This window comes from Cataglyphis hispanica, chromosome 3, assembly GCF_021464435.1.
Source record: "Cataglyphis hispanica isolate Lineage 1 chromosome 3, ULB_Chis1_1.0, whole genome shotgun sequence".
NCBI classification, from domain to species: Eukaryota; Metazoa; Arthropoda; class Insecta; order Hymenoptera; family Formicidae; genus Cataglyphis; species Cataglyphis hispanica.
The window spans coordinates 7,726,174-7,740,367 of NC_065956.1; the positions used below are offsets into that span (position 1 = coordinate 7,726,174).

The 14,194-nt window shown below is 28.5% G+C and overlaps 2 protein-coding genes across 3 annotated transcripts; one reads left to right on the top strand and one right to left on the bottom strand.

Annotated features, from left to right (window-relative positions):
- Positions 1–1,757: 1,757 nt before the first annotated feature.
- On the bottom strand, positions 1,758–14,151 carry LOC126848048 (uncharacterized). 2 transcript variants are annotated; one of them, XM_050588557.1, is made up of 14 exons: positions 13,222–14,151; positions 12,967–13,147; positions 12,239–12,892; positions 10,738–12,087; positions 8,630–8,776; positions 7,988–8,561; positions 7,606–7,856; positions 6,681–7,208; positions 5,423–6,613; positions 4,828–5,337; positions 4,291–4,655; positions 2,602–4,193; positions 2,157–2,410; positions 1,758–2,053 (listed from the first exon to the last, which is right to left on the bottom strand). In XM_050588557.1, exons 1-14 carry the CDS (start codon positions 13,386–13,388, stop codon positions 1,886–1,888), a joined length of 7,932 nt encoding a protein of 2,643 aa, XP_050444514.1. In that variant the 5' UTR covers positions 13,389–14,151; the 3' UTR covers positions 1,758–1,885. The 2 variants fall into 2 exon arrangements, with proteins under 2 accessions (XP_050444514.1, XP_050444515.1); XM_050588558.1 differs by lacking the exon at positions 13,222–14,151 and having other exon boundaries at positions 12,239–12,907; positions 12,967–13,043.
- On the top strand, positions 9,721–10,600 carry LOC126848055 (uncharacterized). The gene is made up of 2 exons (XM_050588580.1): positions 9,721–10,243; positions 10,324–10,600. The coding sequence occupies exons 1-2, from the start codon at positions 9,721–9,723 to the stop codon at positions 10,530–10,532; spliced, it is 732 nt and encodes a 243-aa protein (XP_050444537.1). The 3' UTR covers positions 10,533–10,600.
- Positions 14,152–14,194: the final 43 nt, after the last annotated feature.

A 14,194-nucleotide genomic window follows, 5' to 3' on the forward strand; every position in this document is an offset into this window, starting at 1 on the left:
TATATATATATATATATATATATATATATATATATTTTTTCTATTTATTTAATTACGAAAATCGATAGTTGACAGTCGTGTTTAACATTAAATATATCTTTAAAAAATATTTTTTTAAAATATATATATATATATATATATTTTAATATATGTATAAAATGTTTAAAAAATATATCTTGTTATATTTTTATATCTCACAAAATATAAAAATATAGCAATAACATTTACACTTTTCCGAAATCTGTTAAAAACAATTATCAATTTTTTGTTATTATCTCCATTTAAAATATAAAATGCAATTATATAAATTTTACATATCTTATGCTTGTTGAAATTTACAGCTGACTATTGACATCTTTATATTTTTTTAAGCAAGCAACATGTCTACCATGTTGTCAAACGAAGCTCAACTACGTTACATGATAGAATGGTTTCAAGAATGGTCTGAAATGCAGAGAAATGATTTCCTGCGAGTATTACTCGAAAATTGTGGCCCTCCAGGGCTTGTAAATGGACTAGTTGCTGGAATGGAGAAATTGGATTGTGAAGGATCTGATAGACCTCCGAGCTTATTTCAATGTCGTGTTAAACTCTTTAAAGAGTGGAGTAGCAATTGGTCGCAAAGTGAGAAGGATTCCTTGTTGGCAGCCATTAAGAATATAGATAATAAGTTTGCTGAAAAGTATGAAGAAAGATTATCAGCATTGATGGAAGATAAACAATAATTAATCAGCACTATCCTTTATAATTTAGATTCCATCCACATATACAGCTTTTTTTTAATTAATAGAAGTTTATAGAAAATTTATTTTCTTTTTTATATTTATATATTTATTTTTTAAAGAAGAAATGTACATGTTATACTATTTTATCATGGATATGTAACACAGAAATATTAATATAATTAAATTGTATACATGGCATACAATGAAATAAGTAGAAGTGACATAAATAAAATTACTTCATATTATATATATCAGCTCTATCAATTCAATTCTGAATTCTTGTGAATTTTTTATGTCAAACTTTGATTTATGTCATTTCTAAAATAAATTTAATTATTGATATGAAATATTTAAAATTCAATACTGAAAATTATAGACATTTTATTGCAATTAATATATTTTTAAAATAAAAAAAAATTGTTTAATGTGAAATAAGTAAAGTAATTGTACAAATATATTTGATAAATTTTATTTTTTTTAAATATAAGTAGACCGAAGAGCCATTAGAGAGAAGCTGAGCGTTATTAAAGATATATAGAAATATTTATTTAATAATTACACAGAATAAATTTTTGTGTCAAAAATAATTCTGCACACCTTTAACGCTCAGTTCTTAATAGCAGTTCTTCCTACTTCTTTATTTACTTTTCTTATTTTAGAAAGTCAGAAATATATATATATATATATATAGCTCATTGTATACATTCCTTTATCTTTGCATTTTAAATATGCTCTGTATTCAAACACTATTATTATATAATCAAGTTTCATCTATATTACCTACTTTTTTATTTTTTCCATTCAGATTTTGTATCCAAAAGTAACATATGGAACTATAAAATAACACATTTAAAATTTCAGATTCAACATGTAATTAATTTTTTAAGAACGTAACAAATATTATGTACAAATCTTATATGTTAATGATAATGATTATATTACTATAATAATAGTAATCATATAGTGTTTTAATAACTTTTAATAATAATAATAAAATGTGTGTAATTCAAGAAGATTCAAGAGCTCTTTAAATATTATTTATAAAATATCTTAATGATCATTTATTTTTATTTCAATCATGAAGTATATACAGTCAACAATCATGAAGTTATATACATTGTCTCATTCTCAATTCTTCTTCAAAATATAAATTTGGAAGCTTATTTCTTTGGTTCTTGTTGTAGCCATTTAAGGCATATTGTTTTAATTGCATTTTGGCCAAGTCTATCTGATTCTTTCAAGATTCTTTTTATATCTTGTGTACTAGAGTATTTAACAGCAAGAAGATATGCAGCTTTTAATTGCTTGCTTTCAATGTACGCATTTATCTAAAAAAAGAAACATCATTATAATATATATAAACAACATATTGATATTCTCTTTTAACATATTAATAAATAGATATTGATGTAATTATGAAGTAAATCTTACCCTAAGTTTTGTATCAATTATTAATTTGATTAGAATATCTATTTGATTTTTAAGAGCCGGATTCTGTTCACTATGTAAACGATTCGATAATAATTTCATACAATGTGTTAAAACATGATCAGAAATTACATGTGCATTAGGTGCTCCAGAGCTGCGACAGCATTTGATTAATTGCTCGATCGCGACTATGTCATTTTTTAAAGTCAACACATGACCAGCCAAAGAATATATTTTCTGTTGTGGAAGATTATAATCTATAAAAATATACAATATTAATAAAACATTAATTTAACTTTAATAATATATAATTTTTAATTTTGTAAATTTATATTTTATTACATTACACGATTATTTATCTAATTCTATTTATCTAATTTTAATATCATATAGGATATGCATTGGGAATAAACTATTTTATTATATTGCATTCGTATTATATTGCTACCTTGTATTATTCTGAAAGCTATACCGAATCCTTCTCCAATATCACGACCACACAATATAGCTAGAACAGCCAAGTGGATCTTCTGTTGCTGATTGCCAAATAATGTAGGCAATTCAAATATCTGAGATTCGTCGCTATCAATGTTCGGAAATAGATTTAAAAATTCCATTGGTGCTCGGTCTTCTCTTTCACAATTTGCTAAAAATTTCGTAATTTCCATTTGTCTGCATAAAGTGTTTATATGTCTATCTATTTCCGATGGTTCCATCTCCATTGTCAGAATACTTTGACTGCTATGAGCAAAACTTGTGCTCTTTCTTTTTTTACTCAAACTTTCGATTTGCAATTCTGATTCTAAATGTTTTTGGGCATCTTGTAATAGATGTACCCTGTTGTGCAAATCTAAATAGGAATTTACTTCGCTAGTATAAAAATGGATACATGTCATCGATGCTCTTATACAGTCCTTCATAAAGAGCTGTATCTGATATAAAATATGCCAATATTGTTTCTTTTCCATGAAATGACAAACAAATATTAAATACTTCTTCCAAATGAACAAAGTGGGATCTTTTGTCTTCATCACGTCATGAAGTTTATCGATGTCGCCATTCTTCAAACAATATAAATAAACTCCATTAAGAAATAAATCACACTCTAAATCGTTTTCTAAGATATATACCAGACATTTATCAAATTCTTTATGCTTCAAAAAGAACTGTAAGATGGAGTTGTAGCTTCCATATGTCAATAGATAATACAGACTTTCTTGGTAGTAAACTGTTAAATTAATAGGAGTCAGATATTTAGTATTAAATTGATTTTGGCTAAGAGCTTTGAGGTTGTGAAGTGTATGAAAGATTTCTTGCGTTGCGTGGGATATAGATTGAGACGACTGTTGTATCTGGAATCGGTATACACTCAAATTATCTAATATTTGCAAAAGTTCAGTCAATAACGGTGGATCCTTTAGAGGCCGACACTTCGAGTAATCTTTTTTCTTCCAATTATTATCACTTTCATTTGTTCTTTTTTTCTCATTCGCAATTTTGTCTTTCTTCGGCACAATCGTGCTGTTTTCCATTGATTCTCTCTTTTCGAACTCTTTGGAATAAGATAACACGACCCAATCGTCAAAATCCTCATATACGATTTTGTCGAGGCAATGGTGAAATTTCTCTCTCGCCTGATCTAAATATCCTACCTTCAAACAGGCCTTACCCCATGCGGCCCAAACTCCCTGTGTGTCCAGTCCCGCTTTCGTACTAACATCCAATGCTAATGTCCATTGTTCCTTCTCAGTAAGAAGATCACGCAATTTTCTCAACGTATGTTCGTCTAGATCATCCATAGGTATCAGAGTCAAACAATCGGACTGGATCAGAGTCGCGATGAGGTCCACTTGTGAAAGGAATCGATCGCAGTGTGTGAGACCGGTATTAAAACCAAGTTTCGCACATTTCACCTTAGCTGCGACCAATAGAGAACGTATCATTTTAATGATCACTGCATGATCAACTTCAGGGTTTATTCTGCCACTGCCAACAGGTAGGAGCAATTGCTTCATTTCATCGCAACGATCTAGCAAGAAGCTGTATAATATAAATATTATTGTTATTCAAATTATCTGTTACATTTGTCTTTTATCAAGTGGAATTTCTTTATATTAGAAAATTTACAAGTTATTACCTGGTATACATCTTGTGATCAGAATGCAAATTAAGAATAGCGAGACACAAAGAAATATTTGGCGCATACTCGAACGAGAATTCTTCTCTTATAGTGCGATTGTGTCTCTCATCTCTCGTCAATCGCCAACAATCAAACGTCTCACTGTTGGATGTCGAAGAGACATTTTGCACCGCGTGCATTTGCAATACCGTTTGACGTTTGCAATCGTCGCATACGCGTACGAATACGGAATTAGGATAACCAGCGACTTGCATACGATGTTGAGAACACATGGCGCAAACAACACGACCGCACCGCCGGCAATGATGTCGTCTGTTAAACATGGAAAATATTACAGCTTTGCAGCAACTGCATTCTCTTGCCTATTAAAAAAAAAAAAACAAACATTTTATTATATAAATATAATAATTGAAGAATATGAGTATGTGTATTTTGGATGTGTATTATTGATAATTTTAAAAAAACTTGACATGCAATTTAATTAAAAGAGAATATTTATCTCTTGTAACATTATTATATGTTTTTGAGAATTACCTTATCATTAGGTACCCATTCTTCTTTTGTAGGCACATTAATAGGCATAATAAATTCATTATTTTCAGCTTCTAAATTAGATTGTGGAATATTTTTGATTTTACTTTCGATGCTATCACGTTGAATAGATACGCGAAAATCCAGTGATTTTCTAGCATAAAATCTTATAATTTTGTCAAGGTTACTGATGCTTATATCGGCGTGCTGTAAATTTCCATGTAACGTATTTAGAATCTTTTGAATACTTTCAATTTTACAATTCATTAATAATTGTTCCAGCATTAATAATGGTTCTTTTATCAGATGAATATATGGCGTTCTATTTTTACTCTCCAACATTTTCAAAATTTCCAAACTGATTAAAATTTTTTTATATTTGGATTGATCTGCTACTTTGCAATGTTCCAATAAATAGTTAGTGACAAACTGCAATGCATTAATGGATTCTAATCTTTTGAGAATTCCTTTGCATATTTTTACCGATTGACTTGCTGGTAATGTCTGAAGAAACTAAAATATTAAAGTATTAGTATTTGTTATTGAAACGGTAAAAACTCTTACAGATACAATTTTTATGAGCCAAATCGTCACATACCTTTAAAGCTTGCTGAAAGTCTTGCTGTTTGTTTTTTAATAAACCTATCAAAAAATCTTGGATCATAGGATATTGTATCTTTAAAGAGAATGCTTGACATTCCAGCCACTCCAAGCACAATTCGAACTGATCTGTATAAATCAAGGATTTAATAATCTCAAATGAATTTATTTTTTCGGTACAGTACATGATATCGTACCATGTACTGTTAAATCTGTTTAAATATGGAATCATTTTATGAAATATTGTTATTCTGCGCAAGATGCCGTTTACTCGACGCTTGCAATAAGCCGGTAATTTGAAACTATGCTCATGTTGCAATGCATGATATAACGCATGCTCACATATATCCATGGGCCATTTGTGGACATTATGCAATATTGTCTGCACTAATATATGTATATCTTTGATTTGATATAAGTATTGCAACATTTTCGTGACAGATAGAACATCTAAGTTGGAGAGTATGTAAATAAGAATTAAATCCTTAAAGCGCTGTAGTTCTATATCGTATTTTACGACGCTGTCAGGTAAAGCATTTATAATCTCTAAAGAATTTTGCATACTACGATCTTCTCCTCTTTGCTCAAAATAATGCCACAATTCATGCACGGGTATGCTGTCATGAATAGCAGTGAGAGTTTGATTGTTGTCAAATAATAATTTTAATTTATTGACCCATGGAGAATTCAAAAGATTCTCGAGGCACGCAGTACGTTTTATATTATCGTAATTATTCTCCAAAATAGTCGAATTTTCATTATGCATCCTTTGTACAAGATAAGAGAGTAACCAACAATGGCGTTCCAAATATTGCAATAAACTAGATCTTAGCGTCCGAATTTGCCAAAGTGATGATTCCATAGTATTTCTGGTAGTTCTGATCCTAGATATATCATGTTCAGAATATCTTAATACTACTTCGTATGTATAATTGTATGTAACATAATCTATATTTTCGTTTAATATTTCGAATCCATCCGGCGAGAGATTCCTATTGACACTGACGCCAGTATTTTGTGTAAACGCGTTCTGATAATGTTCTTGTATAACATCAGTAAAGCTGATTTTCCGTCTCATTGTCCGACTATTTGTAAAATCATCACCAAATGACATCGTTGACAAGTAATGAGAGACATAATCGCGCATTGCATCATTCAAGTTTTCGTCTAACTTCTCAGTCTCGTACACCTACAACGTCGAGCATATTGATCATATTTGTTCGGACTTATCAAATAATTAATCGAGCGTAGCTTACACGAATTTCAGGCGTGCCATAAAGCTCGTTAACCATAGCGAAGATAACTTTTGGATTCTGTACAAGATCTAAGTCCTGCCATGCTAATTCATTGAGTTCCTCGACTGACATAAAGAACTTCAAATCATTCGCATGGTAGCCCAATAGCTTTGATCTGAGAGCGGCGAGTGTTACCAGACCTAGATCACCAATCATATAGCCGATCGACATCAAGGAAACCGTACGCCTTAAGTTGCCGAGAGGCGGATCGTTGGACCATACATCCAGATTTGCATGAAGGAACATAACATTCCAAATATTTAAGAAAAACGTCAGCGTTTCATTTCCTACAGACAATTCGCTGAGATCGAGATTAGTGAGACTTGACGTCTTATTTAACACTGCTCGCACCGCCATATGATTAGAAATATTTTTTAAGTATGAACTATCTAGACGTAATCGCCCCGGACTTACATCATAAAGAACCTGTAGAAGTTCTCTCAATATTTCTGAAATGCATTGATTTGGGTCTGTGACATATTTTACATTCTGTAAAGATAATAAATTCTAAATTATACTATATCATTGTATTGTTAATTAGTTAATTAAAAAAAAAAATTATCTATACAGGATGTTTCAAAATTAATTCACGACAGGAACTAATAGAATTAATGATGCATTTGCTGAATTAAAAATAAATCTCCCAAAGATGTTAATCTTTTCAGGAATTGAGAATGACACTTTGAAATGGAAAATTAAACAAACTTCTTTTTTTATATATATAACATATATAACATATATAACATATAATGCATATAAAGATAATAAAACGTTTCCAAGCCTATGTTTGTATAATATTTTTTTCTTATTTCTATTCATAAAATATTGGCAAAGTTTGATCGTTTAACTTTGAAACACTCTGTATATGTTTAATCGATTCGCATACCGATTCCTCTCGTTTTTGATTCAATATGATACATCCTGAATCCTTAACATTATTATAATAATTTTTTTCATTATAATATGAAATTTTCGGACATGCATTTACAAGTATACTATATATTATGTTCACTTGCAAATTAGAAGCGACTGTTTCAAGTTTGTCCGGTTCTACCTTCAAGTTGAATATTTGATATCCAAAATAACAATACAATGGTGTCTTTAATAAATCAAACACTGTCACTATGTTAGCATCATCTAAAAACATAATAACAAATTAATGTACACAAATTAACACGAAACAAAATATATTTTCAATTTCGTAATTGATTTAATGGACAAATAAATCTAAAATAAACGAACAAAGAAAAAGAGAGACACAAACTTACCAATGTCTGGAATAATGGTGCATACAAGCTGCAGATAAGAATAAATATTTTGGAAATATCTTTTATCACTGTTAAAAATATCAGACACCTTTTTTATCGTTTTTAATCCTAAAACATAATTATTATTGTCACGATATTGCATCGAGACAATCCCAGTTCTTTCAAGATTGCGAAATGAGCGATAATTATTCTCAAAATCACTCCAAATGTCGTTTCTTTCTTTCCACTCCTTAATGTACAATGGAATTCTGGAGTCACACAGTATATTTGTTACAGACATATTATTCTTACTGTCATAAAACAATTGATAAATCTTTAAAAAGAAATTCGCATATTCTATGCCATCAAACGTTTCATGTGATTTTAAATATTTCATGGCTACATCACAAAGGTTACTTGATATCTTATGGGTTTTGCCAATAGTCAAACTCAAGTCGAGCACGCTAAAAGTTAATATTTTTTTACTATTTACATCTGTATTTAACATTCGTAAATGTAATTCCTGAGATGCTAGAAATGTTTCGAGTTGCTTGATAGAGGACTGTACAGCTTCTTGTGTAATCAATCTTATGGTCTGCAAATATATCGTGACACTTATATCTAGCACTGAGTAAGTAAAATTATATGTATATAGAAGCTTACCTCTAATATGGAAGTTCCTGAATCTTTTTTAGAGGAGTCTATTGTATTTGAAGTATAAAAGTATTTAGATATATCCTGCTTAAATGTATAAAACGCTTCTGAAAATCGAATCTCGCCGTCTACTTGCGTATTTTCCATATGGGACATCTAACAAACATAACATGTTTGTGAATATATATTATGAAAAACTTAAAATGTCATATCAAAAGACAACTATAATTCTCCTAATAATCAAGATTTGTATCTTGCAAGCACTTTCTTATACAGTTAAATATTTAAAGCAAATGTTTTGTATTCCATAATTGATGTGCTATATTATAATATGTAATATATTATAATATTTTGATTAAAATTATAATAAAAAATTATCTATTATAGGTTGATGTACAGGATGCAAAAGTTTTTGACATTGCATTAGATGTTATGAATTATGATGAAGAGAGTGAAAATGAAATGATTCAATCAGCAGATCTTATAGATTTGAAAGCTTTTGCAGATGACAAAAGATACAAATCGTTACATTCTCATGTAAAATATTACAATGAACATAATGCTGAAAAGAAAAAACAATATTCAAATGTATTTTTATACATGCAACCATATGCAAAAGAAATATTTAATTTGCAAGAAGACAAACCATTTATTGCTGGTTTTAAACATGAATTAGATAAAGTACAAATTATGTTATTGATTTCAATATTTTTTTTTTTTAAATTATTAAATCTATGCTTTTTTAAATTAGTATTTCTATCTCTTTCTCTTTCTTCAAGATTATGAGGCAAACGACAATTGCCTATACAACATCAATTAAGACAATTAATTATACAAGTTTTTATAATAGCAAAAAAAGTATACAGAATTTGAGAAGATTACAAAATTACAGAAATGGTACAACTGTTAATAAATGATATATCTTTAATATATATATTTATATTATTCGTAAATCGCCTATATTATTAAATAAAGGGAAAATAAATATATAAAAAATATTTTTTACTAAATTAATAGACAAACGTATACAAAATATAAAAGGTATTAGAATAAAACGTGAAGAGATAGAAAACCATTATGACACGACATTAGATAAAGAAATGGATTTTTTTGAAGTTATGAAGGATAGAGATATTGTAACTGATGAAGCAGAAATAACAGAATACTTTGAAAAAACACAAGAGATACAATATGACATGTATGAATATGGTCAAAAAACTACTAGTGAAAATATCACAAATATTTTTGATCAATCTTCAACCCTGAAAGAGAGATCTACTCTTGCAGAGACGGAAAGTCCCGATGAAGAGTTATACGATTATGAGAAATTCAAAAAGGAATATGAACAGCAGCTGGAATATAATATAGAACATGGGAAAGTATTGAATTATACTGAGAAAGAAGAATTAGAGGACATTCCAAAAGAAGCATTGAAAGAATCCAACTGTACAAAAGAGGAGCTAAGTCAAATTGGAATTAAAGCATTAAAATGCCTTTTATATGATTATAAGCATGTGAAGGACATAACGCATATAAATAGGATTTTGGCAAGGACATGGCTGGTTCTCAAAATTTGGTTATTAATTTATATTTGTCTGGCAATACCCTGCTGGTGTCAAAGAGGTAATTTCATCAACTATGATTTTCTCTTGAAAAAATTATTATATGAAAAGATATTATATAAACAATATGTCATACTTCAGGATGGTGCTGCTGCTGTTTTCGTTGCAAATTTTGTTTTCCGAAAAAAAGAATTACATTCGCGAAACAATATTATGCAATGAATCCACCTGGCACTTTTGTGAAAGATTTAAAAAAGGAGAAATATGTAAAAGAACCTATTAAATATGAAGCTACTGAATATGAGTATAATGCATATGAAACATTCGAAACTGCAATAAGAAATATATAGATATTAATATTTATTAAATGTTAATTTTATCCAATTTTATTAGTAATTACTCAATATGAATTATTAGTTTTGGGAGTAACTCTCTCTATTTTTTTCTCTAACAGCTACTCAACAACTACTCAGATATTTACTCAATATAGACTTCTAATTTGTATGACAAAAAGCCATAATATAAGCTATATATTATTACATGAAGTAATATTACCTCAATTATTTCCTGTGCCTTTTGAAAATCATTTCTCCACAAACAGTGTAAAACTAAGCTTTCTTTTGAAGCCAGCATTAAATTTATAATGGATGGTTCCTTTTTTGTTGCTAAAAAATCTGCTGTTGCTGCAGTAATTTTGGAACGTTTTTTGCGTTTAGTATTGCCGGCCAATAAGCCAGACTCTGAACTGCTATCAGATTTAATTTTAGTTTCGTCAGAAGTATTAGCCTCTTTATAAAAGAACATATCTTCCTTGGTGTGATGTGGAAGATTTAATTTTTCCAACATTACAGATTCTAATTTATTTGTAACGGTAACATTATCAGATTCGTCTTGTGAAATACCAATGTTTTCGACAAAATGAGATCTCATATAAAATTTCAATTTCCATCTAGCATCCATCAATGTTGATGTAAAGATAGATATATTTTCATGAAGTTGTTGTGCCTCTTTATGCAATCCGAGTATTTGTAGTTTATCGATTTCTTGTGTTGCAACTAAAGTACTATTCCATAAATAATGCAGCATGTCTCTTATAATATATTTGTTACTTATAAAGCCTGACTTCTCATATCCTATCAATTTGCTGATATCCGTTTTTTCGAGCGATATATTGTAGTTATCATCTTTGGGATTGACATTTGTAATATTAAAATTTTCGTAACGTAGAAATAATAAGGAAAATATATTCTCTATTGTCTGAATCCTCAATGACAAAGGGAACAAAGAGGATAAATATGATGTCATGTCAGTAAAATATTTAGCAATCTGTTTATGTTCTGTGTTATAAAATTCACATAACAAAATAGTTTTTAAGGCGCTTATTATGCAACAATATGCTTGAAAAGTTTCAGATTGGCCAGATTTCTCCAATAAATTTGTGATTGCACTGTAATCTTGATCGTGTATATTTGTTGTTATCTTCAAGACAGAAAGAACATTATGTTTTTGCAAAAGAGCAAGAATCTGCTTTACAGATATATGTTCAATTATATTAGATTGTGAACTTTGGAATTCCTTGATGTTTAATCTCATTTTTATAAAACATTTTCTTTTCCAATGTAAAATATATTTCACAATTTCAATATAGTTTTTTAAGACCATATACAATTCATTTAAATCATAATCACTGTATAAATCAGGATAACATTTTTCTAAGGAAAACTTGATAGATTCACAGATGAAAATACCATTATCACAGTTTTCAAGTGAGTTGATTTCTTCTTGTGGACAATCATTTAATACTTTTAATAATAAAATTGGATATAATTTCCTTAATAAATCACATGAGAGCAATAATTCAACTTCACTATATTTTCTTTTCATAATTAAAACATAATATATATCCTGCAACATATATATATAAATTTATAATTATATATAAATGTTGTGTAAAAAAATTTTTAAATATATATTATAAATAAATATGTTTTATTTATTAGTTGTTAAATTAATTAAAATAATAAATTGATTAAACTTTAAAATATTTGAGACTTACCAAAATATCATTTAACCAATGTAATTTCCTTGCACTTATTCTTTTAAGTAATCCTTGTTCGCATAAAAGTATTTTAAAATTTTTTGTTGATTTGAATATACTTTCACTGATTTTGTATGCTACAAATAAAGTACTGGCACTTTCGGAATATGCATATGTTTCATTCCAAAGTAAAAACCATTCTTTGAATAATTTATCATTTTTCTTTGAATATAATGCAAGTTCAATATCTTTAACATGATATGCTTTTGAAAGCATGGGATAAACTATCTTTAAAAATTCTATTTCTGCATTCGTATCTACATCCATTTTTGATAATACACACAAAACAATTTTTAAAAAATTCCCATAAATAACTGAATCAGTTTCTGGAGAATAAGATTCAAGCATTTTATGATTTAAATACCATTTTTTTCTGACTGGAATGTGTTCTAGGCATGATTTCAATGTGAAAAAATAAATATCTTGTAAATTGCTAACAATATTGCATTTAATTGGAACTGTGGATATTAATTTTTTTATAATCCAACATATAATTCCTGGATTAAATTGTAGACTTTCCTTTAGGAATGTGAGAATTTGTTTGGATATAGTGTTTGAAGTGTTTTTTGTAATATGTTCTATGTTTGCATTTTGGAAAAATATCATAAATTCCTAGAAAATAAAATTCTTTAAAAATAAGAATAATGTAAAATAACAAAAGATATAAACTTTGCTAGTAAAAATACCTTAAGTGGATAATCTGATACATTGTCACATAGCTCTATAGCATTTTTTATTTGTATATAGTCAAATTGTATTTGAATATTGCGCTGTATATCACAATTAATATTAGAAGACTTGTCATTCATGATTTTCCATAGCAATATATAGGCGATCCATTGGTATTGTTCTTCATCAGCAGAATGTCTATAAATATATGCATCATGTCAAATATAAAAAGAAATAAGAAATGATATAATTAATAAAAAATATTTACTCACATTAAGTTTTCAACTACAACTTTTAATTCTGCCAAGTCAATGCAATTATGACAAAATTCTTTCAAGAAATTATTGTCATTATTTATTTGAGAAATATTTAAAGATGTATACCACAATCGAGACAAAATGCATTTATCAAATTCTAGTATGCCTGTTTGTTTTGACATTATTCCTTTATTTCTTTTAGAAGTATATGAGATATAAAACTTATTTTATCTTACTTTTCTGTTATCTAAATAACTATCTTGTGTGAGATTCAATATCATTTTTTATTACAAGTATTTTAAAAATACTTGTAAGAGAAGAAAAAATATCAATGCATAATATATAGTTTACTTAGTATCAGCATAAAACATAATTTCTTTTGTATTTTTTAAATGAATTTCAGTCTACAGAGATAGGACGCAATATCACAGTTCTCTCTCAAATTTTTCTTTTTTTATATTTTCAGTCTTCATATATTTGTAGATTTTATCTTTTTTTTCTGGAGATTGTTTCAAATTCAGAAAATTATATCACACACATTTACTATTAAATTATATTACCACTTTTATATTACATTATTCTTTGCCTACTTTGCAATAACTGATGTTTATACGTAAATAGATCACTGATCTCTAATCTCTAATATCTCTATACGTAAGATCACTTATTATGGCTTCTGCACACCGGACGCGACAACACTTGTCGCAAGGCAAAAGGCGACGAGGTAGCCAATCAATGTACAACTTTTCCATAAGAGCAAATGATTAATTGGCTAGCGTGTCGCTTCTTGCCATGCAACAATACTGGATATGTCATATGGATATGCCATTATCTCTGAAGCCGGAGCTTCATACGATTCCCGCTTGAGGACTCCAAAATCAATTTGGAGTTTGACAGTTACTTTTCTTTGTAGGTAGAAAGAGACAACAAATAGTTAAAATATCTTCTCATACGTGAGAAATTTTTTAAAAACAATTAATAGATTTCC

Excerpts from the sequence above, each read along its gene's own strand:
- LOC126848048 (XM_050588557.1), bottom strand. The coding sequence starts at position 13,388 with ATGTCAAAACAAACAGGCATACTAGAATTTGATAAATGCATTTTGTCT. Across the intron at positions 5,338-5,422 it reads ACTTTCAGCAAGCTTTAAAG|TTTCTTCAGACATTACCAGC; the intron begins GTATGTGACGAT and ends TTAATATTTTAG. Across the intron at positions 2,411-2,601 it reads AGCTTTCAGAATAATACAAG|ATTATAATCTTCCACAACAG; the intron begins GTAGCAATATAA and ends ATATTTTTATAG.
- LOC126848055 (XM_050588580.1), top strand. The coding sequence starts at position 9,721 with ATGGATTTTTTTGAAGTTATGAAGGATAGAGATATTGTAACTGATGAA. Across the intron at positions 10,244-10,323 it reads ACCCTGCTGGTGTCAAAGAG|GATGGTGCTGCTGCTGTTTT; the intron begins GTAATTTCATCA and ends GTCATACTTCAG.